General features: G+C 45.9%; 1 protein-coding gene and 1 long non-coding RNA gene across 2 annotated transcripts in view; one reads left to right on the top strand and one right to left on the bottom strand.

Moving 5' to 3' along the window:
• The window catches only part of NPDC1 (neural proliferation, differentiation and control 1), a 60390-nt gene that overhangs the window by 3456 nt on the left and 32813 nt on the right, over positions 1 to 24121 (bottom strand). The window contains exons 2-7 of the mRNA XM_077922187.1: positions 12916 to 13056; positions 6308 to 6391; positions 5202 to 5369; positions 3716 to 3782; positions 2943 to 3027; positions 2004 to 2083 (exon numbers count right to left, since the gene is read on the bottom strand). Coding sequence (XP_077778313.1) covers positions 2004 to 2083; positions 2943 to 3027; positions 3716 to 3782; positions 5202 to 5369; positions 6308 to 6391; positions 12916 to 13056 — 625 coding nt within the window. The remainder of the gene's footprint in view (positions 1 to 2003; positions 2084 to 2942; positions 3028 to 3715; positions 3783 to 5201; positions 5370 to 6307; positions 6392 to 12915; positions 13057 to 24121) is intronic.
• The window catches only part of LOC144326116 (uncharacterized), a 276840-nt gene that overhangs the window by 247949 nt on the left and 4770 nt on the right, over positions 1 to 24121 (top strand). The gene's annotated exons all lie outside the window — the stretch shown is intronic.

Genomic DNA, 24121 nt, shown 5'->3' with positions numbered 1-24121 from the left:
AGGTGACCCGGAAACTACAACTAATCCAGAATGCGGCAGCCAGACGGGTGACTGGGAGCGGCCGCCGAGACCACATAACACTGGTCTTGAAAGATCTACATTGGCTCCCAGTACGTTTCCGAGCACAATTCAAAGTGTTGGTGTTGACCTTTAAAGCCCTAAATTGCCTCGGTCCAGTATACCTGAAGGAGCGTCTCCACCCCCATCATTCTGCCTGGACACTGAGGTCCAGCGCCGAGGGTCTTCTGGCGGTTCCCTCACTATGAGAAGCCAAGTTACAGGAAACCAGGCAGAGGGCCTTCTCGGTGGTGGCGCCCGCCCTGTGGAACGCCCTCCCACCAGATGTCAAAGAGAAAAACAACTTCCAGACTTTTAGAAGACATCTGAAGGCAGCCCTGTTTAGGGAAGCTTTTAATGTTTCATAGGTTATTGTATTTTAGTGGGGTATAAATAATGTATTATTATTATTATTATTATTAACCACCCTGTAATCTTTGGATGAAGAACAGCATGGAAATATTATTATTATTATTATTATTATTATTATTATTATTATTATTATTATTATTATTATTTCCATGCTGTCCTTCATCCAAAGATTACAGGGTGGTTTACAATGCAAAAACACATAGCATAATAACAAAAACAATACCCTCCTCCATTTTAAAAAAACAACATATTGTTTAATTGGCCAAAGGTCTGCGAGAAGATAAATGTTTTTGCCTGGCACCCAAAGCTGGTGGCCATCCCTGCCTCCTGTGGGAGTTCCATAATTTAACTATGTGATGTGTAAATAAGCACTTTCTTTTGTCCTGAATCTTCCCAAAATCCAACCAGCCTTCCCCAACCTAGTACCTTTCAGGTGCTTTAACTGCACCTCCTATCCAGCATGGCTGTGCTAGCTAGCAGGAGTTGGTGCAAGCTGCGGTTTGGAGGTTTGCTGGGTTGGGGAGAGGCTGACCTAAGCTTTTAAAAAGGCTATCTGGAATGTAAAAGGCCAAAGGAATGTAGAGAGCCAGTGTGGTGTAGTGGTTAAGCGTGGTGGACTCATAATCTGGTGAACCGGGTTCGCTTCCCTGCTCCTCCACATGCAGCTGCTGGGTGACCTTGGGCCAGTCACACTTCTCTGAAGTCTCTCAGCCCCACTCACCTCACAGAGTGTTTGTTGTGGGGGAGGAAGGGAAAGGAGATTGTAGGCCGCTTTGAGATTCATTAGGGTAGTGATACAGAGCGGTATCAAATCCAACTTCCTCCTCCTCCTCTTCTTCTTCTCCCAAGTGAGTCCACATTAGGTAAAGGTACCCCTGCCCGTATGGGCCAGTCGTGTCCGACTCTAGGGTTGTGCGCCCATCTCACTTAAGAGGCCGGGGGCCAGCGCTGTCCAGAGAAAACTTCCAGGTCACGTGGCCAGCGTGACGAAGCTGCTCTGGCGAGCCAGCACCAGCGCAGCACACGGAAACGCCGTTTACCTTCCCTATTTATCTACTTGCACTTAAGGGTGCTTTCGAACTGCTAGGTGGGCAGGAGCTGGGACCGAACGACGGGAGCTCACCCTGCCGTGGGGATTCGAACCGCCGACCATGCGATCGGCAAGCCCTAGGCACCCACGGTGCCACCCGAGTCCACATTAAAAATACACTAAAGATGTGGATGCAAGGTTGTGGACTGGCTGTTCCAGTTCTCTCGGGCAGAAGTTTTTGAAATGCAGCCTCCACAGGAACCCAGGTCCCAGAACCATGCATGGAAAGGAAGAGGCCTAACTGAGTTTGCTTTTTTCCTACTTCATCCAAATCCATTCCTTTTTTTAAGATTGTAAGCCTGAGGGGCAGGGAATTGTCTCATCAGTGACATTGGGGAGCTGCTCTAATAGGAATTCCCTCTTTTTTTAGGGTGAAGAGTGGGATAAAAGTATTTTAATAAAGCAGACTTGTTGCCAAGGGGTGTGTGGAAGCCGCTGTCTGAAGAAAATGCTAAAAACATGGGTGAAAAGAAGGGCTACTCACTTCTCCATGGAGAGCATCTGTTGCTTCTGGTGCTGGTAGTGGTACATCTGGGCACTCTGTGCCAACTTCTTATCGCCGGGCTTTGGGGGAGAGAAAAACAGACACAGTGTACACAGCATTGCAAGTTAGCCCAAGTTGCAGTGAGTTTGGAAGAAAAGAACATGCAGAAATAATCACAGTCCAGGCAAGTACCATATTTTTTGCCCTATAGGGCACACCGGCCCATAGGGTGCACCTATTTTTTGGGGGGAATTTTTTTTCTCCCGACCCCAGCCCCCAGAACAGGCTGCTGCTCGCAAGGCTTGCGGACATCTGCCTGAAGCACGAGGCGTACTCCGGAGTGCGCCCTGTGTTTCGGGCTGCAGGCTGCCGCCCGCAAGCCTTGCGAGCCCAGCGGGAACTCCCGCCGGGCTCGCTAGGCTTCCGGATAGCTTCCTGAAGCCTGGAGAGCGAGGGGGTTGGTGCGCACCGACGCCTCTTGCTCTCCAGGCTTCAGCGAAAGCCTGCTTTCACCCCATAGGATGCACACACATTTCCCCTTCATTTTTGGAGGGGAAAAAGTGCGTTCTATAGGGCGAAAAATACGGTATTTCCTGTTGAGAAGGAGCCAAGTCCACAAGGGGAAGCAATGTGCAGACTCCTCCCTAGGGAAGGTAATTCTTATGCCCCAGGAGCAACTGTATTAACTGCATCCAGTGCAGAAACATGCAGAATGACTTGCCCCTGCTAGCAGAGATGTATTTGGAAGGTTGTGAGGCCAGAACGGTATATGATACAGAGATGCAAAGGCAACCCCCTGCTATGGCTGGGTAACTGGGGCTCATTATTGCCTGGAATTAGGCATACAAATGTTTTTCCCCCCACATTCCCTTTAAACAGTGAAGAGCATCAAGTTTAGTGCATAGCCAGCAAACAGGCATCAAAGAGGAAAGGACATACTGAGATCTTGTCATACGATGGAGGGCCCGGGAGTTTCTGAACTGGGTAGTCTGCTTTCTGAGCAAGGCGTATTTCCTTTTGCAGCCTAGGAAGAAGAAAGCAAGTGAATAATTAGACACACCAGCAGCTTGCTGGATCAGGTGAGAAATCCATCTAGTGCCAGCGGTTCTCAAGCTGTGGGTCCCCAGATGTTGTTGGACTACAACTCCCATCATCCCTGAGCTCTGGCCTTGCTAGCTAGGGGTGATGGGAGTTGTAGTTCAACAACATCTGGGGACCCACAGGTTGAGAAAGGCTGGGCCTGTTATCAACAGTGGCCTGCTTTTGAAAAGCCCATAAGAAGGGCTTGAGGGCAACATTCCGCGTCCCTCAGCACTTGATACTACAGCACAGCATGGTACCCAGGGCTGCCTTGTTTAGTGCTTAGAGTGCAAGACTTGAACCTGGGAGAGACCAGGGTTCAAATCCCTACATGGCCACTCGTTCACTCTCAGCCCAACCTACCTCACAGGGTTGTTGTAGCGATTAAATGAAGAAGGGGAGAACCATGGGTGACGCCATGAGCTCCGTGGAGAAAACGGTGGGATGCAAATGCAATAAACAGTTGCAGTTGTTGCTGCTCTTAAGCAGCTCCTCATTCTAGCCGTTGTTATACCTGCATCCCCACCCCTCCTGGTGGTTCCCAAGAATGGTGTTTTGGGGTGGGGGTGGGGGGAAGCACGAAATAAAACTGCTGGCCTCTTGCCAAGTATAAAGGTTTTGCATGGGCCTACCTGCACCAGCACACAGCTGCCACCACCAGAGCTGCGATTCCTGCAGCTGTACACACGACTATCATCCCTGCAGAGAGACACACAGGTGGAAGGTTTGTATAGAGACACACCAGGGAAGGAAGGAAGCGGGGAAGGAACCAGCAGTGACCTCCTGGGATGATGGCAGGTGAAGCATCGTCAAAGAACTTCCAGCCTTTATGGTTTTATTTTCTTCATTAGCATGTTATCTGTTTGCTTGAACACTGTCCTTGTTATAAGTCTCCATACACTGCCCCTCATTGCAGGTGGAAGCATAAAATCCCTACCTGCAAATCAGCAACCAGTGGTGCATTTAGCATTGTGGGACAGTTCTGTGGAAATCTCTCGTGGGTGAGATCAACCAGAGCCAGGGCCTTTTCGGCTGTGGCCCCGATCTGGTGGAACGCTCTGTCACAAGAGACTAGGGCCCTGCGGGACTTGACATCTTTCCACAGGGCCTACAAGACGGAGCTGTTCCACCAGGCCTTTGGCCAAGGCACAGCCTGACCCCCCTCCTTCGGTAATCCTCACAGAACTCTAGCCCAATGGTTGCCATTAATTTGATTCTGAATTGATTTTAGAATGAATTGATTTTTAGAATTCTGTGTTACTTTTATTGTTGTTAGCCGCTCTGAGCCCGGCTTCAGCTGGGGAGGGCGGGATATAAATAAAAAATTATTATTATTACTATTATTACTATTATTATTATTATTATCAAAGGAGTCCCCTCCCTATTAGACTTCTGGCAGCTGGAGATGTCCTTTCCACCTCAGCAGACAATTTTCAGCAAGTTTTGTAACTCTGTGGTTGAGTTTAAATTGATTTATCTTCATTGTGTCTTTTCAACTTTACTGTACATCGATTAAAAGCAACTTTATTATTATTATTATTAAACATTTTTCTTTACAAACTTCATTATTATTATTATTAAACATTTTTCTTTACAAACTTCATTACAATTAAAACAACCAAACAACCAAGCAAACAAAGTGCTGTCTTCCAAGACAAAGGCATGTCCAGCTATTAAGTTTAATATGTAGTCACCCACATGGCATCGAAACAAACTTGGAAAATCTTTTACGTTTCAGGTTCAGCTCACATCCACAGGATTATGCTTCAATCTGAAGTGTTAAGATAATGTCTCCATAGTTGGGCTCCTGTGACTGAGGTGGAAGAGGCTCTCCTATTGTTAATAAAGGATATAAACTGAGACCCTACCAAGTCAAACCCATCTTTCTTTATTATTCCTCTTATCCACCTCCGGTGGTGAGCCAAGCACTCCGGAAGTGCTCCCTAAATTCCACACGGATTGGGTCCAAAACTCTGTGGTGGGAGGGGGAGCCCTCCCCCCCAAGTGGAAACAACTATTTGCCTCACTGCTGTGCGTTTGAAATTTGGATTGATATAGTCTTCCATTGTTATATTCTGCCATATATGGAACACCCAGTTGCCTTCCTGAACCGCTTACCCAGAATGAGAGCGTCATTTGACGAGAGTGAGGTTTTCACTGGAGTACTTTTGACTGCTTCTGTGCGAAGGGAAGGTGTTGCAGGAGGGCGTCTTGCCTGTCCCTTTGGCGAGGACACTGACTTCGACGCACCGATCCTGGGGTGCTTGCCTGTGGGGGCTGGGGTTTCTGTGTAAGGCAAAAACATGTCCACAAAGGTTGGGGTGAGGGCGAAAGATTTTCTCTTCTTCTTCTTTTGAGTTTTATTTATTTATTAACGTTCTTATGTTACATCGGCAAACATTTTCATATTACATCACAAGGCTTATTATAATATAATTTTCAGCATGTATACAAAGTTTATATACCTAAATAAAAGAAACAAGGACAAAAAACTATTCCGAAATCATATATCTACAAACACTTTGGACTTCCTGTCTATCCCGTTCTATATTCCTTTTTTACCAATGAATGTACAGGTGAAACTCGAAAAATTTGAATATTGTGGAAAAGTTCCTTTATTTCACTAATTCAACTTAAAAGGTGAAACTAATATATGAGATCGACTCATGACATGCAAAGCAAGATATGTCAAGCCGTGATTTGTTCTACAGGTGAAACTCAAAAAATTAGAATATCGTGGAAAAGTTCATTTATTTCAGTCATTCAACTTGAAAGGTGAAACTAATATATGAGATAGACTCGTGACATACAAAGGGAGATACGTCAAGCCTTTATTTGTTATAATTGTGATGATTATGGCGTACAGCTGGTGAAAACCCCATATTCAACGAAGTCAGCAAAATAAGGATTGCAAATGGAGCAAGATTGGACCTCTGAGAAGTGGAAGCACATCTCGCCTTGCATGTCATGAGTCGATCTCATATATTAGTTTCACCTTTCAAGTTGGATTACTGAAATCAATGAACTTTTCCACGATTTTCTAATTTTTCGAGTTTCACCTGTACTCTTATTATTGTATATTTCTTTACAAATTAATTCATGCAGAAGGACAACCCACATGCACCCCTGGACGGTCTCGCCCTATGTGAGAAGAAAGAAAGTATCAACCCTAATCTTTCATCCAAGATGTGTGGAGCGGAAACTGGTCCGCAGGAGAGACTTACCATCCTGGAGTGCATTATTCTGTTTGGACAGCGCATCTGCCACTAAATCAACTTCTTCCTCTAGGTTGGGAGCACTGGCTCGCCCTAAGAAGGAAGACAGAAGATATTTGGGGGGGGGGGGAGGGGGACAACAAATCCAAAGAAAAGTCATCAACAGATTATTTCATAAATTTATAGACCAGACAACTGCTTAAAATAAACCTTCACGGTGGTTTACTGATACAGTGGTGCCTCGCAAGACGAAAATAATCCGTTCCGCGAGTCTCTTCGTCTAGCAGTTTTTTCGTCTTGCGAAGCAACCCTATTAGCGGCTAAGCGGCTTAGCGCTATTAGCGGTTTAGCGGCTATTAAAGGCTTAGTGGCTTAGCGGCTAAAAGGCTATTAGCGGCTTAGCGGCTTAGAAAAAGGGGGGGGAGCGAAAAAAAATCGCAAGACTCGCAAGACGTTTTCGTCTTGCGAAGCAAGCCCATAGGGAAAATCGTCTTGCGAAGCAACTCAAAAACGGAAAACCCTTTCGTCTAGCGGGTTTTTCGTCTTGCGAGGCATTCGTCTTGCGGGGCACCACTGTAATTGTCAGTAAAAATAGTTTTAAAAGATGCAAAACGTTCAAAAATAATAATTAAAACCAACAATAAGCTTGACATCGCTTGTAGGGTTGGAGCAATTTATAAATTATTGTGAAGAGAATTAAGAATAGATGTACTGGGGATTTGAGTTTATAGCAATAACTACAGCAGTAACCAAATGCATAATTAGAAAGACTTTAGAAAACCATCAGTCAAGGTTGAAGGAAGTCTCAGGCTGTGATAGCCGAAAATTTCGAAATGATGTTTAAAAGGATGTTATGCTGGAAAATATGTGTAAAAAATAATAAAAAATTATTTATAAAATCAACAATAGGCTAAAAGTAAGATTGACTGTGTTTCTTCCCCAATCGAACAGCCGTTGGACTTGTGGCTGACATGTTTGCATCCTGTTCTCTCGCCCCTCCCCCAGCTAGTGGCATTTCACCCCGCAACAACCCTGTGAGGTAGGCTGGGGGCAGAGGTTTGGGGATGTGAACTGGATTTTCTCCAATACGTCTAGTCCGCTTGCTTCCGGAAGACAGTGGCACATCTAAATGTGAATATGATTAAATATCCAGGCAAATTTGTGTGTGTTACTTCACCTGGTTTTTTTTGGCATAGGTTCGATCACCACTCAATAAGATCATTAAGGTGGGAGTCTTCACTGATGTGAGGACATAATTCCAAACCAAGATGGCGGACCAAAACATGACTGGCGTGACTTCACCCAATTTTTGCCGTGGTGGGTCCAAACTCACAAATCACACTATCCATTTTTTAAAATGCAATATTTTTCAGTTTCTGAAAAATCCCGGGCAACACTGGACACACTCTGCTAGGCCGGGGGGGGGGGGACTTGAGTAAAATATGGGGGAGGGGAGGGCAGGTAAGCTCTGCCCTGCATAATTGATCACATGAAGCAGTGCACACACACCATTTCCAATGGCAATGCCTGTCAACTCTGGGGGGGGGGGCATGGCCCCCTCAAATGTTTTATGGGGGGAAAGACCCCTCAGCCCCTAGGGAGTTTTCTCCTATGTTGCTAGGAATTATATAAAGCCAGGCTTCTTTGAAAGGATGGAATTGTAGATCTCTCTCTCTCTCTCCCTCCCCTCCAGGTCACTTCTTCAAATTCAGTTAGATGCAGTTCCCTGAGTGGCAATTATGATGTTTGCCGGAGGAGCTAAGCGTCCTCAGATCAGAGTGAATGATTGCCAGGGTTTCTTGTACGCAGGGTGTGGGAGGGGGCTGGCATGGGGGAGGGAGGGTCAAGGAGCGCAGCTAGCTGGCTTTGGCATCACATTCCCAGCAGTTTTCTTTAACAAAAAAACAAACCCCCCCACCCTAATAGTGTAGATGGGACGCGGGTGGCGCTGTGGGTTAAACCACAGAGCCTAGGACTTGCCAATCAGAAGGTCAGCGGTTCGAATCCCCGCAACAGGGTGAGCTCCCATTGCTCGGTCCCTGCTCCTGCCCACCTAGCAGTTCAAAAGAACGTCAAAGTGCAAGTAGATAAATGAGTACCGCTCCGGCGGGAAGGTAAACGGCGTTTCCGTGCGCTGCTCTGGTTCGCCAGAAGCGGCTTAGTCATGCTGGCCACATGACCCGGAAGCTGTACGCCGGCTCCCTCGGCCAATAAAGCGAGATGAGCGCCGCAACCCCAGAGTCGGTCACGACTGGACCTAATGACAAGAGTCCCTTTACCTTTAATAGTGTAGATGAGAAATGCCTATATATGCCAGCCTACGCCTAGTACTAGAGCAAGAAAACTGCTACCACATTTTCAAAGTTAAGCAGGGTCTGGTAGTTTCAGATTAGATGGACCATGTGTTGAGATTCCTGCATTGCAGGGGGTTAGACTAGATGACCCCTGGCGTTCCCTTTACAATTCTACGATTCCTTCAATCTGCCCTCCAGATATTTTGGACTATCATTCCCATCAGCCCAACCAGCACAGCGGTGCCATCAGGTTGGGGGAAAAGCTGCCACACTGTCTGTAGACTTCTGCCAAGCATTTGACATGTATTACAGTCACCTTGCAGGTAGGCACTAATATTATTCCTGGTGGAGAGGATGAGAGATAGAGAGACTTGCCAAAAGCAACTTGGTAAGATTTGAACTGGGGACTTGTAACTTCATACTCAATCTATTTTATTTTGCAGTTGCTTTTTTCATATATTTTTTTCATAATAAAACATAAAGTACAAAAACGGATGACAAATAAAATAAAGCAAAAGTTGAAGAGTATATCTAGCACCAAACATAAAGGAACAAATTTACATACCAGAATAAAACGTAATAAATCAGTAACCACAAGGTTCCAAGTGACATAAATAGGTTCGATTTATCCTGTCCCTTATTGTTTAATCTTTATTTTATTTAACAAAATTTAAATGCTCCCCGGTTTAGGTTTTATTACAAAGCAGATTACAAAAAAAGGAAAGAAAAGAAAACTCTACTACATGGCATTAGTTCTTAATCCTTTCATCAGGGATGGGGAATCTGCAGCTCTCCAAATGCTGCTGAACTCCCATCATCTCAGACTACTGGTCAATAACACCTGTAGGGCTACCAATATCTCCCAACCCAGACTGACATGAAGTCCTGATTCAAAACATGACTGAGAAGTTGTAGCTTGCATTTCCCTCACCACCAACCCAACATCTTAGATGTTGGCCCCTGCATCACTTTCCCCTAGATATCAAGTGTTTGCCTGCAACGCTCTCTTTATTTTAAGGTCCTCCGTGGGACATACCAGGAGAGGTGGTCCTGTAGGTACAAGATCAGCTGCTGGCCTGCAGGGATTCCACTACAGTCAAGGTTGAGTGGGACACTTCAGATTTGGCCCTCCTTGCATGATTTCACATGCCTGGAAGTTTTGTCTCAGCAAACCTTACCAGGGCGCACCATCTAGCTGGCTACACTTATTTTTAAAATGTGGCTGATCTTATTTGTGTACTACCAGTGATTGTTTTACACTGTGCTTATGTACACTGCTAAAAGATTGTTCTTTTTTTGGTGAAACTGTTTATGGACGCTTCCAAGCAAATAAATCTTAACATGAGATCCTGGTGATGTTTTGATAGAAGCTGCCTCAAGGGTTGAGAATGTGAACCGAGGAAGGGCTGGGTTGGCTGGCGAGTCTGTTTCTACTGGTTGTTCAGAGCAAAGAGGCCTGTTAACTCTGCCAACCCTAGAGCTGCAGGCAGAGAGAGAGAGAAAGAAAGAAAGAAAGAAAGAAAGAGTGCAGGTCTCCTCGGTTGTGTGTGTTCTGTGCTATGTGCTTGCATTATTAAAGACACTTTTTCATGTCCCAAGCAATAAAAAGCTGGGAAAGCTTGCCGGAGTCATGAAATATTCACAGAGTTCTAAAAATAGTAACACAGGGACTACATGGGACACAAGGTGTACCCTGGGTAGTGGACACCCCCCCACACCCCCCCGCAAAGGAATGCTGGTATCCAGAATTTTGGGCTCTTGAGTGTGGGAAAGTACATAAGAAAATAAGAAAAGTCTGCTGCAGGCCAGTAGCCCATCTAGACCAATATACTGTTCTCACTGTATCATATATATATATATATATATATATATATATATATATATATATATATATGTGTGTGTGTGTGTATTATTAGTTTTTTTAACATATCATTTTCAACAGTAATTAAACATACTTTTACAGTCTGACCACCTCCTTCGGTAATCCTCACAGAACTGTAGCCCAATGGTTGCCATTAATTTGATTTTGAATTGATTTTAGAATGCATTTCAATTGATTGATTGTGATTTTATGTGAACTATGTTGCTTTTCTTGTTGTTCGCTGCTCTGAGCCCGGCTTCGGCTAGGGAGGGCGGGATATAAATAAAATATTATTATTATTATTATTATTATTATTATTATTATTATTATGGGCCAGCACTGATCCATGGACCACCACTTTTGAAGAACTTGCTCTCTTTCATCTCTCTTCCCTGTCCCCCAGTCAGCCACTAGGCTGTTTTGTGAATACGTGCTATGTTCCCACCCCTTAAATGTTTTTTAGACTTCTGCAAACTGCTACCTCCTCCTCGTGCACTTGTGGTGGTGAACTTATTATTATTGTTAGTTCATTTATTATCTGCCCTTCACCTATGTGTTGCAGCATTGAAATCAATATTAAATATATATAAAACAACTTACAACCATAAAAACAAGGTGAGGCCTAAAACTATGCCCCTCATGTCTTAAAAGTCAGGGTAAAGAGGTGTGCCTCAGGCATTCTCCAAAAGCATTTGGGACTGAAATGTGGGTCCACCTTCAGATAATTCAGTTTGTTATTCATTTGCCGATGAGTAAGGGGGAATGAGCTGTCTAGGGCAAGCTGTTTCTCTTGAGACTCCATTAGAAGTTAACCCACTGAATGAGTGTTAAAGGAAATGACAAACAGCGCAGGAACAGAGAAGCCCCAAATCTCCAGCATTTTAAAGGGAAAGGGATGTGCCACTTGCAGTACATAATCTCCCTGGGTAACTGAAATGCAGTCTGAACACCAATCCGTTAACAACCAAGCTCTTATGTAAGCTCCCATCTGTCGCTAAGAATCATCAGTTTGCATGAAGTCATGTTTCAGGCAGGAGATTGAAGACCACAGTGTACAAGCTGCATTCCTTTCCAACACCGTTCCTCACTTTTCAAAGGTGGGTAGGTGGAAGACAACTGTACCCACATGGGTCCAGTACATTCACCTGGGACAAATAGGTTCCTTGTACAACAGGTGGCAAGATCTTCAAACTTGCACTTCCAAAACCAGCTTTTGCATTAGGCTAGAATGAGTAGCACCAAAGTGCACTGAAGACCTTTTTTTAGTTATCATCATCAGCTGCCTAGAGATGGCGCTATTGCTTAACATGAACCACTGAGTTACAAAACTGGGGGGCGGGGGTGGGAAGCCCCGAGAAAATTAACACTTTCTGCTCTCCCTGGGAGGGCCGATCTAGATGTGTGCCCTATCACTGGAGCTGCTGAGGTCCAAAGGAATAAGAAACAGGTCAAATACTGATGCAACAAATGTGTTACTGCAAGGATTTGGAACTCCTCCCCATAAATTTTCTAGGAGGGAAGTTTCAGCAAGTTTCTCCATGCTGCAGGAATCCTGGTTTTATGTTGTCATGAGTTGCAATTGTTTTATTTGTGTTCACACAAAAAAACAACAACAACACATCAACAACTCCTTTTTAACACTCAAATGCTTTGTCTGGGTTTAACGGCTTTCACCTTTCACACCAAAGCATGGAAGCTGCCTACCAGTCTCCCAAGGGAATGCTGCTCTGAGGAAACAGCATGGCAGCAGAGGATGGGGGCCTCTCCTCCCAAACAGAAAATGAAACAGTAGAGGGGACATGGACACCAGACTTCTGATTCTGGCATAGAGCTTTACTGGGTTTCAACTGTGGAAAGAGAAAAGAGTACTCCAGGTGAGGTCTTCTGGTCAGACCTCACCTGGAGTACTGTGTCCAGTTCTGGGCACCACAGTTCAAGAAGGACACTGACAAACTGGAACGTGTCCAGAGGAGGGCAACCAAAATGGTCCAAGGCCTGGAAACGATGCCTTATGAGGAACGGCTAAGGGAGCTGGGCATGTTTAGCCTGGAGAAGAGGAGGTTAAGGGGTGATATGATAGCCATGTTCAAATATATAAAAGGATGTCACATAGAGGAGGGAGAAAGGTTGTTTTCTGCTGCTCCAGAGAAGCGGACACGGAGCAATGGATCCAAACTACAAGAAAGAAGATTCCACCTAAACATTAGGAAGAACTTCCTGACAGTAAGAGCTGTTCGACAGTGGAATTTGCTGCCAAGGAGTGTGGTGGAGTCTCCTTCTTTGGAGGTCTTTAAGCAGAGGCTTGACAACCATATGTCAGGAGTGCTCTGATGGTGTTTCCTGCTTGGCAGGGGGTTGGACTCGATGGCTCTTGTGGTCTATTCCAACTCTATGATTCTATGATTCTATGAGAACTGGCAATATTGTTCTGGCTGATGCCTTCTGCACCCAGCCCTACCTACCGCTGGCCGCCCGTGCCTTGGGGATGCATTGGCCGTCTTCATCCTCGATGAACTGAGGGAGACACGGGCCACAGGAATACGATCCGGGGAGGCAGAACTCACGGCGCAGCAAAGCACATTCCAGACTTCGAGGACAAGACTCTGTGTGTGTGTGAGAGAGAACCCATTAGTAATCTGTATGCATTTTGCACAAAGTTGTCACCCCCAATGCCACTGCTAGATAAGACAAAAGCACCACCGTGACCTACAGGCGAAACTCGAAAAATTAGAATATCGTGGAAAAGTTCCTTTATTTCCGTAATTCAACTTGAAAGGTGAAACTAATATACGAGATAGACTCAGGACATGCAAAGCTAGATATGTCAAGCCTTATTTGTTCTACAGGTGAAACTCGAAAAATTAGAATATCGTGGAAAAGTTCATTTATTTCTGTAATTCAACTTGAAAGGTGAAACTAATATATGAGATAGACTCATGACATGCAAAGCGAGATATGTCAAGCCTTGATTTGTTATCATTGAGATGATCATGGTGTACAGCTTATGAAAATCCCAAATTAACAATCTCAGAAAATTAGAATATTCAAGGAAATCAGCAAAACAAGGATTGCAAATCGAGCAAGATTGGACCTCTGAGAAGTAGAAGCACATCTCGCTTTGCATGTTATGAGCCGATCTCATATATTAGTTTCACCTTTTAAGTTGAATTACTGAAATAATTGAACTTTTCCACAATATTCTAATTTTTCGAGTTTCACCTGTAGTGGAGCTAAGGTTACCAGATTTTTTTCAATGAATCCTGAGTTGTTGGTTCTTCGGGGGTGGGGTGGGGGGGGAAGCGGTGCGTGATGGGTCAGGCATGGAAGGCAGCGAAGGAGGGCCAAGAGCGGCGGCGGCGGCGGGATTCGGGCAGAACAATGCCCCCCAAACAGAGGCCACAGGGGCTCCAGCCCTCCCACTCCCCCAGCAGATGCAACCCAGCTACATATCACTGCTAAACAGGGACAACATCACCAACAGCCCTGGACTGAACTTCATGGAGACTCCATTTAAAAAATCACCTTAGTTAGTGGCCATCCCGTTGTTGCATAAATTAATGCAACACTGTGGCAGTGAAATGAATGTTGCATTCCTTTATTTAGCCTGAATCTACCACCCACTTTTTGGCAGACACACCGGCCTCCCAAGTTCTAGCATTGCTGGGGGGGGGGGGGGCAAACCCACTTCCTGCACACCCTGCATTGTATTATAAGTCTCTATCACACACACACACACACACACACACACACACACACACACATATCATGGTTGTCTGCAAGTTTTCCCCAGCAGCAGATGAAAGCACTGAAAAGGCTGTGGGAAGCAGACTAATTTCTCAGAAGAAAAATATTAATACCACCAGTACATTTCACCCATATCTCAGATTATACACATCTACAGATGCAGTGGTACCTCAGGATGCGAACGGGATCCGTTCCGGAGCCCCGTTCGCATCCCGAACAGAACATAAGACGCGACAGCGCGTCGCGTTTCGCTGCTTCCGCGCATGTGCGTGACATCATTTTGACTACAGATAGGTAGCCGTGTTGGTCTGCCATAATCAAAACAAAAATAAATAAATAAATAAATAAATAAATAATAAAAATTATCTGTGTATCTGAAGAAGTGTGCATGCACACGAAAGCTCATACCAAGAACTAACTTAGTTGGTCTTTAAGGTGCTACTGGAAGGAATTTTTTTTTTGTTTTGATCATTTTGACTGACTGTGCATGTGCGAGCGGCGAAACCCGGAAGTAACGCGCTCCGTTACTTCCGGGTCGCCGCGGAGCGCAACCTGAAAGTACTTAACCTGAAGCGTATTTATCCTGAGGTATGACTGTATGTATATTTTTCAAAAAATGAAAGCTGGGAATCTGGGGATTTGGGTTCGCCTAAGTGGAAGGCTTACCACTCCACTGCCCTGTGTGGATGCCCATTCCTCTTTCCCCAACAAGAATGTAGAGCTTTGCACAACTGGCCTATTCAAAATCAACTTGCCCCGTGTATATTGGAGGGAAATAGCATGCGATTTTTGTGTCTGTGTGGAACTTAAAAAAAAAGCAAACAATGCAGATTTGGGGGTTGTGGATTTAAGACTGGAAAAATGAAAAAGTGACAGCAACCAAGACTGATGGGATCTGCCATCCTTTCACACAGCCACTTGCTTAAATATGCCCCCGAGTCTTCCAGGAGAAGGTGCAACTCACAGGACGCTGGAGCCTGCCCTGACATCCTGCTCCCTTCCAGGAACTAAAAAAAATTCCTTCCAGTAGCACCTTAAAGACCAACTAAGTTAGTTCTTGGTATGAGCTTTCGTGTGCATGCACACTTCTGTTGTGTGCATGCACACGAAAGCTCATACCAAGAACTAACTTAGTTGGTCTTTAAGGTGCTACTGGAAGGAATTTTTTTTGTTTTGACTATGGCAGACCAACACGGCTACCCATCTGTAACCTTCCAGGAACTGTTTGCTTAAATGGGTGTGTGTGTGTGTGTGTGTGTGTGTGTAGACTGAAACTCCCCCCACCTGAAAAGCAAACAACCCATGCCCAGCCTGCCAGCAGAGGGAGAATGTGATGTGATGGTGTTGCCTCAGGTGACTATATTCTTCATGCTGTGGGTTATTAGTGGGGTGGAGAGAAGAGTAAAGCAAGGAGGGTTTACTATGTACTTCTTGCAAAGCAATGAAGACAATGAAGAGCATGGGGGCAGGGAGAGAATGTTGAGAATTTGCTAATTGAAAATAATCGAGCAGCTTTTTCTTAATAAAAATAGTCACAATAGTGGTAATGGTAGGGGAGGCAACGACACAGGAGCAGTTTCCATCCACTACAGACACAACCTGGCTGCACGTGGTGACTTTGAGCTAGATCTCAGGACCATTGGCTACCTGTCCACAGGGCTGGAAGGTTGACAGAGGAGAGAGAGGAGGTTTTGCAAGGGAAACCCAACGAGAAGCCAAGTTACAGCGAACCAGGCAGAGGGCCTTCTCGGTAGTGGCTCCCGCCCTATGGAACACCCTCCCACCAGATGTCAAAGAGATAAACAACCACCAGACTTTTAGAAGACATCTGAAGGCAGCCCTGTTTAGGGAAGCTTTTAATGTTTGATGGATTACTGTATTTTAATATTTTGTTGGAAGCCGACCAGGGTATCTGGGGAAGCCCAGCCAGATGGGCGTGGTATAAATAATAAATTATTATTATTATAATGATTGCTCTTGTTGGTTTAGGTGCTGGGCCAGCAGAGAGACGCAGTTTCCAGTGGGGTGGGGAGGTCGTTCCTCTAGCTGCACACACACGCACACACACACACCGGACATCCATTTCACGTATCTCCTAGCTGTTTTAAAGCATTCTTTTAAAATTAAAGTGTACAGCTGAATAATGTGATAAGTGACTGCCTTTCCTGCCCTGTGTAAAATTTGATTTTATAATGATGGCCTCTCTCCTTTGATACTGCTTTGATTAAAGAGCAACAGCAGCAAATCCCTTGTTGAGAAGCCTTCAGGGCCAGGAAGCTGCCCAGCCAGAGCACCAAAGAAGTGCTGGTTTCTGTGCTGGAAACCGCAGAAGGAGAAAGTTGCTACTGTGCTTGAGGTCCTGCTTCTGAGCATCCCATTGGGACACCTGGTTGGCCACTTTGAGTACAGGATGCTGGACTAGGTGGGTCCCCTTCAGGCCTGGTCCAGAAAGTTCATCTTAGGTTAGCAGGAGAGAATCCTCACACCCTTCCTCCAGACAGAGGGGATTCTCCAGGCGAAGCTCTCGGGACCCTTCAGCTGTTGCCAGCTTCCTGCTAACAACAAACCTATCTTGCCTCTGTGCTTTGCCCTCTGGGAGGTTTTGGCGCAGTTCTGCTCTGCCTCCCTCTCCCTCCTTCCAACAAGGATTAAGCAGCAAGAGAGATACTTCTCAATCTAATTAAAGCTCCAATAAGGTTATCGGCTGCCATTTACAGTCTCCGGTTGCAACTGCTACTTACGATGCAATTAAACTCCCATTTGTTGGTGGTTAACGGTGCTGGAAATTTCTAGAAGGGCAGCGGGTGGGGAGGATGTCTGGCCTCATTTACCAGCACCTGAGATTTTCGTAAACATGAACTGCTCTGCACATCCTTGGAAAAGAATTAGACACATTTGCCAAGAATTGTTTCCATCAGGTGCCATTAGTCATGTTTGCTATAATGGAATCAGAGCCTGCCTGGCACAGAGGGGTGACGCAAGATGCCAGGCAGATCTGAGGGTCTAGTCTAGGACCAGCTTGGAACCCCTCAAAAACTGCCTTGAGTTCCAGAGAAGGCAAAATTGAAATAAGCAAAGCCTCCACACTCAGAGGCAGCCCACCTGCAAACATGTCACACTGACTCTCAGCATGGGGGTAAGAAGAGGAAACAGGGAAACTTTTTCACATTTCCTCATGGAGAGTCTAATGGGGGAGGCTTGCCAGAGGTGAGAGTGGGCTGAGCAAAGGTTGCGAATCTTGCTTTCGGGTAAGGCATAGGTTTCTGTGCATGTATGTGTGAGTGTGTATATGTGTGCACATACAAATGCACGCAACCCACCCCTCTATCCTAGCAAGCAAGAGGATTAGGTTGACCAGGTTAAGGAGACATTCTGGTCGGCCAAAAGAACTAAAGGAGGGTGCAGAGCAGGAATTGATAAGGAGGGATGTGTGGCCTACACCAGTCCCAAAAGCTCAAACAGAGGCAAGGGGACCCAGGTTCAAAAACCAGCTCCAACCCTGAAGCTCACTGGGTAATCTAGGCCAGTCACTATCCCTCAGCCTGAACTACCTTATAAAGTTGTTGTGGAGATAACAGAAGAGAGGAACAACTGTGAACCCTGGTTTTCTTTTGGAGACATGGGCATACAGGGGAGCAGAACATTAGGAGTATATCCAGTTTCAAATCTCCAGCACTGCCTCCTCCTCCTCCTCCTTCTTCTCAGAGCAGAGGTGGTGTGGGAGGCACCTTGCAAAGCATCAGTCACCCTTCATCTTCATTTGCCCAGTGGCACCCACACACATACAAATTCCTCTATGCGGATTTGTGCACCCCTAAGGACCCAGAAGGGACGTGGGTGGCGTTGTGGGTTAAACCACAGAGCCTAGGGCTTGCCGATCAGAAGGTCGGTGATTCAAATCCCTGCGACAGGGTGAGCTCCCATTGCTCGGTCCCTGCTCCTGCCAACCTAGCAGTTCAAAAGCACGTCAAAGTGCAAGTAGATAAATAGGTACCGCTCCGGCGGGAAGGTAAACGGCGTTTCCGTGCGCTGCTCTGGTTCGCCAGAAGCGGCTTAGTCATGCTGGCCACATGACCCGGAAGCTGTATGCCGGCTCCCTCGGCCAATAAAGCGAGATGAGCGCTGCAGCCCCAGAGTCGGCCATGACTGGACCTAATGGTCGGGGTCCCTTTACCTTTACCTAAGGACCTAACAGCAGCCTTGCAGAGAGGAGGGCTGCTGTCCTGCTTGAAGGCTTCCCATAAGCAACATGCTTCTGTACATGGTCAGGAACATTACCTGCTGGACTAAATGAAGCCTTGGCCTGATGCAGCTGAGTTCTTTGAAAACAGAGTTTGGTGGGGGAGGGGGTTGATGAGTCAAAGCTGCACAGCAGCTCTTTCAGTCGCACAGGATATCCTTTGCACTGCTCTTTGGCTTCAATACAGCCCAACAACTCTATGAAGCAACCATGAAACATGCCCATTTCACAGATGGGAAAGTGGTGCCAAGAGATAAATGGCTGGCCAATGGCCAATACAAATCTTACAAACCAGCACAAATTTGAGCTTGGGTCTTCCATGCCTTCATTTATAATAGCCTCCAAATAATTTATAATTCATTGAGCACTATTTTATCAGCCTCACGTTTTAATCATTTCATTGTAAATTTTCAAACTGGAAGGAAAAAACCCACAACCATTAAGCAGAGACTGCTAAAAAATAAATAATTAAATTGAAAAGAAAAATCCCACAAGGACACTAGGTCAAGAGGCTTTCAAAAAATTTGGCCAGGCAGACTGGACAGCGAGCTCAGGAGCAGTAGGATCGATAGTGATAGTGACCAACTGCGAAAGCTTTAAAAGAGGATTAGATGAATTCATAGAGGAGGAAAGGGCAATTGATGGCTCCTAGCAATCTCATCTAGTGGTTATGTTGCTGTTCACTACTTGCTCAGGAGTCAAGCCGCACAAACACCATGGAAAATCAGAACTCCCCCCTTCTGCTGCAAATGAAAAAAAAGAAAACAGTTCTAAAAATTATCTGTCTGCCTTCCAGAAGCCTTATATAATGGCTGCTACAAGCAAGCCAAACTCCTGGTAGCAAGGGAGGGCAGGAGGAAGAAACACTAAGAGCTTTAACACAGTCCGGAAAGCCAGGGAGAGGCTGTGACGTCCTTCTGAGGGTTGCAACAGCTAAGAGGGAAGGAGGCAGAGCCAAGCCTTCCATCCTGCTATTGTCCCAGGCAAACTATGTCCCCCGGCTCACAGACAGCAGGTTATCGTCAAAGGTGAAGCCTTGCTAGCACTGCTGTCTTAAAGCGGAGAAGCAAACAAGCTTCACAAAGTGTCAGAATCTAAGAAAGAAAAGAAAGAAGCAAGCAAAAAACAGGGGAAACTGACTGAACTTTGGGAGGCAGGTGGGAGGGAAATGTGCCATGTACTTGTTAAAAAATATTCGACTGTAATAGTACCACTCTATTCTGTCCTGGTCAGGCCCCACCTGGAGTCCTGTGTCCAGTTTAAGAAGGGTATTGACAAGCTGGAAGGTGGGGAGAGGAGGGCGACCAAGGTGAACGAGGTTCTGGAAGCCAAGCCTTATGAGGAGCTGGGTATGTTTAGACTGGAAAAGACGAGACTGAAAGATGACAGACATCTTCCAATATCTGAAGGAGCATCTCCACCCCCATCATTCTGCCTGGACACTGAGGTCCAGCGCCGAGGGCCTTCCAGTGGTTCCCTCGCTGTGAGAAGCCAAGTTACAGGGAACCAGGCAGAGGGCCTTCTCGGTGGTGGTGCCCGCCCTGCGGAACGCCCTCCCATCAGATGTCAAAGAGATGAACAACTACCAGACTTTTAGAAGACATCTGAAGGCAGCCCTGTTTAGGGAAGCTTTTAATGTTTGATGTTTTATCGTGTTTTTAATATTTTGTTGGAAGCCGTCCAGAGTGGCTGAGGAAGCCCAGCCAGATGGGCAGGGTATAAATTATTATAATTATTATTATTATTATTATTATTATTATTATTATTATTATTATTATTAATATCTAAAGGGTTGTCACATGGAGGATGGAGCCAGCTTGTTTTCTCCTGCTCTGGAGGGTAGGACTCCAACCAATGCCTTCAAGTTACAAGAAAGGAGATTCCGACCAAACATCAGGAAGAACTTTCTGACCGTAAGAGTCAGCCAATCAAACGGACTCTCTCAGAAGGTGGTGGGCTCTCATTCATTGAGCGTTTTTAAGGTTGGGTGGCCATCTGTCATGGATGTCTTAGTTGAGATTCCTGCATTGCAGGAGATTGGACTACATGACCCTCTAGGAGGTCTCTTCCAACTCTACAATTCTGTAAAACTGCTGCTAGCTTGGAGTATGGGAATTAGCTAAAAGTGGATTTGAGGTCTACGTATTGCTATTAGTCTGGGTAGCTGAATAGAACCTCAGTTTTCCAAAGCAATCCACCTGCAAGCCTCTGGCATGTAGAGCCTTCTCTATTTTCTTTTTTTCAAAAAGTAAATGCTGGAGCAAACAAGGCTGTTCTTGCACTGCTATGTCAAACACAGAACTGAAGTGGAGGAACATGAGAGTCTTGTTTCTGAAAAACTCCTACCATACAAATGCACACTTACAAACTTGGTGACAAGTATCCTCCCTCACCCCACCCCAAAGAAGGTAAAGTGGATGCTAATCTTTTAGATATTTATCAAATTACAAGAATAAAAACTAGGACTCTCCACAGTAAGTTGGAACACATCTACTATAGCAGGGGCCATGCCTCCAGTTCTGCACTAAAACAACAGTTGCACCCCAACTTTGTTTTAAAAAGACATGGACGCTCCACTTTTCAAAGAATTAAAAACGTGCGTGCAATGTTTAAACACCACTTGCGACGCCTCAGCCGGCTGCAAAGAGGCTGTGAGCTTAAAACCCAGGGAACTGAGAAATTAAACAACAGGTTTGCAGGTTCACACAGAGGGTGTTCTCATCTGTGCGGCAGCAGTTGGACACGTCAGCGGAGTCTGTTTTACACACACAGGGGAGTAAACAAGGGCCCGCCAACCACGGCAAGGAAGAAAGAGCTTTCATCAGATGGCAAGTAGAAGGGGTGGCATTTGAGATCGGAACACAAATAACAGTTTTGGTAACTGTGACACAAGGGTAGGTCTCTTCAGCCTTCAAAGTCAGAATCTGGGCAATGTAGGTATTTAGTTGTATATCGAGATTGATATGAAAGTTGTACAACTGGGGGTTGGAGGGAAGGGGATGTGGGATGTGTCGTCCCCCCCCTTATTAAAATGCTCTTTTTAAAGAATCTGGGCAATGGGGAGCTGAATTTTGCAGAGAAACTTGGGTACATTATTTCTTCCTTCAGCAACTATGTCCCAAACATCTGGAGGGAACCAGGCTGGGGAAGTCTGGTATATTTTATACACTTTCCTTGGTTTCTAAGTCAGAACAGGCTTTGAAAGCACATATTGGCAGTACAGTGGTATCTCTCGTTGCAAATGGGATCCATTCCCGTTCGCAACCTGAACGGAATGCAACCTGCTTCTGCACATGCGTGTGATGTTATTTTGCGCGTCTGCGCATGCATGAGCGGCATAACCCTTTCCGGTACTTCCGGGTCATAACCCGCAGTGTTCGCAACATGAGGTATGATTGTACAGTGGTACCTCAGGTTACATACGCCACTAACCCTGAAATAGTGCTTCAGGTTAAGAACTTTGCTTCAGGATGAGAACAGAAATTGTGCTCTGGCGACACGGCAGCGGCAGCAGGAGGCCCCATTAGCTAAAGTGGTGCTTCAGGTTAAGCACAGTTTCAGGTTAAGAACAGACATCCGGAAGAAATTGAGTTCTTAACCCGAGGTACCACTGTACTTAAGACAGCCCCAGAAATATTTGGTGGTGCAATAGGAAGCACCTGTGCTCACTTCCAACAACCAACTTAGTTTGGATTGCACTCCTCAAAGGGTTGTGTGAGTGGCGGACCTCCTCCAGGTGCCCCTGCCATCGGAGGCGCGAAAGCTGCAACGCCAGAAGCAGGCCTTCTCTGGGGTGATGCTCCAGATGTGGTGCACCCTCCCCAGAACACATCCTACCATTAGGTAAAGAGAAGTGACTGCCTTGGGCACCTGATATCGGGTGTCATAAAGGACAGTCAGTTTGCGGAGGGGGCACCATTTAATTTATTATGTTTTTAAGCCAGGGAGAACAGCCTCAGGTGCAAAAAATCACTTGACTGAGCCTTGGACACTCTCTGCTTGAGGTTGCTCCATCTGCTATCCTGCGTGGAGCAATAACATAACCTTGTACCAGCAGCACCCCAGGACATTTTGCCTGGTGGCACAGTTTTTGTTACCTCTCAACGCCAGGGAACCCTCTTTTTCATTTTACCAGGATTTCCAAGTTCAGTTTCAGTGAGATCATAAAACCATGTGAAACTGTTTAAGAGTGCAGCTTCTGTTTGGCATGCCAGTTTTTAGTGCTGCTGTAATTTGTACCTAAAGGGACGCGGGTGACGCTGTGGTCTAAACCACAGAGCCTAGGACTTGCCGATCAGAAGGTTGGCGGTTCGAATCCCCGCAACGGGGTAAGCTCCCGTTGTTCGGTCCCTGCTCCTGCCAACCTAGCAGTTCAAAAGCACCTCAAAGTGCAAGTAGATAAATAGGTACCGCTCCAGCAGGAAGGTAAACGGCATTTCCGTGCACTGCTCTGGTTCGCCAGAAGCGGCTTAGTCATGCTGGCCACATGACCCGGAAGAACTGTCTGCGAACAAACGCCGGCTCCCTTGGCCAATAAAGCGAGATGAGCACCGCAACCCCAGAGTCGGCCACAAATGGACCTAATGGTCAGGGGTCCCTTTACCTTTAATTTGTACCTATTTGTATTTGTATTCCCTCCTCCATTTGATAACCCTGCCTACACCCTCTAGCCCCCTTCTCTCACACCTGGCCAACCCCTCCTCCCTCTGCACCTGACCAAGCTCCTTTCCTGTCAAGCCACTCTCTGAAATTCCTCCCCCCTCCATTAAACCTCACTGCAGCTACATTTAATGGAGGGGCTGCCGTGAAATGCCTTACCCTCTGTTAGACAGATTGCCTGGGCTGCCTGTCACCCACGCTGCTTGCTCACGCGCTGCCCGTAGGTGGCCATGCAAACTGTGGCATGACGACAGTGTTACATTTTTATCTTATGTATGAAGAAGTGATGAAAGCAGTCTTGGGGAACAGCAGAAAAGGGTGTTCTGTTCTGAAGTGCAGGGACAACCTAAACTGGAAAATAAACTTGGAACACTGATTGCACCACTGAGAAAAACAAGGACATAAACAGATCACTCAGGGTGTGGGTGTGCAAAACTCACTTCATCCCTACTGCTTCCAGGTTCCATATGCACTCACAACCCCAGCAGTCTCTGCACACTCATGTAAGCACTGCCACTTGCTTCAAGCAGTGAAATCCCCAGCCTCTTGAATAATTGATCCGGACACAATTTGTACTCAAGTGTCCCCATTTCAGCACAGTTCAGGGTACACAGAATCCACGGATCAAACCAGACTGTTTTAGGAAAACCCTTAAGGTAACATCCAAATAACTTTCACTCAGGCGCTCTGATGCACAATTTCATCACTTCTGGACCTGGGATCAGGGAAGGAACCTCACATTTATCTTCACTTATTTACTTCATTTATGTACTTACAATGTTTGTATACCAACCAATAAATTAACCATCTCTAGGTGCTGATCAATACAATTCACAAAATCAACCTCCCTCCCTCCCTCCCTCCCTCCCTCCCTCCCTCCCTCCCTATGAACAAAGCAAGCAAATCACCACAGAATAAGCAGAAGAAATAAAACCAACAAGCCATACAAAGAAAGTACTAGAAGACTAACCCCAAACAGCTGGGAAAATATAAAGGTCTTCCCCTGATGCCCAAAGAATGACAAT

The sequence above is a fragment of the Podarcis muralis genome, chromosome Z, assembly GCF_964188315.1.
Source record: "Podarcis muralis chromosome Z, rPodMur119.hap1.1, whole genome shotgun sequence".
In the NCBI taxonomy this organism is placed as follows: domain Eukaryota; kingdom Metazoa; phylum Chordata; class Lepidosauria; order Squamata; family Lacertidae; genus Podarcis; species Podarcis muralis.
Note: the sequence above shows the minus strand (reverse complement) of the source record. Positions and strands in the feature narration are given on the sequence as shown.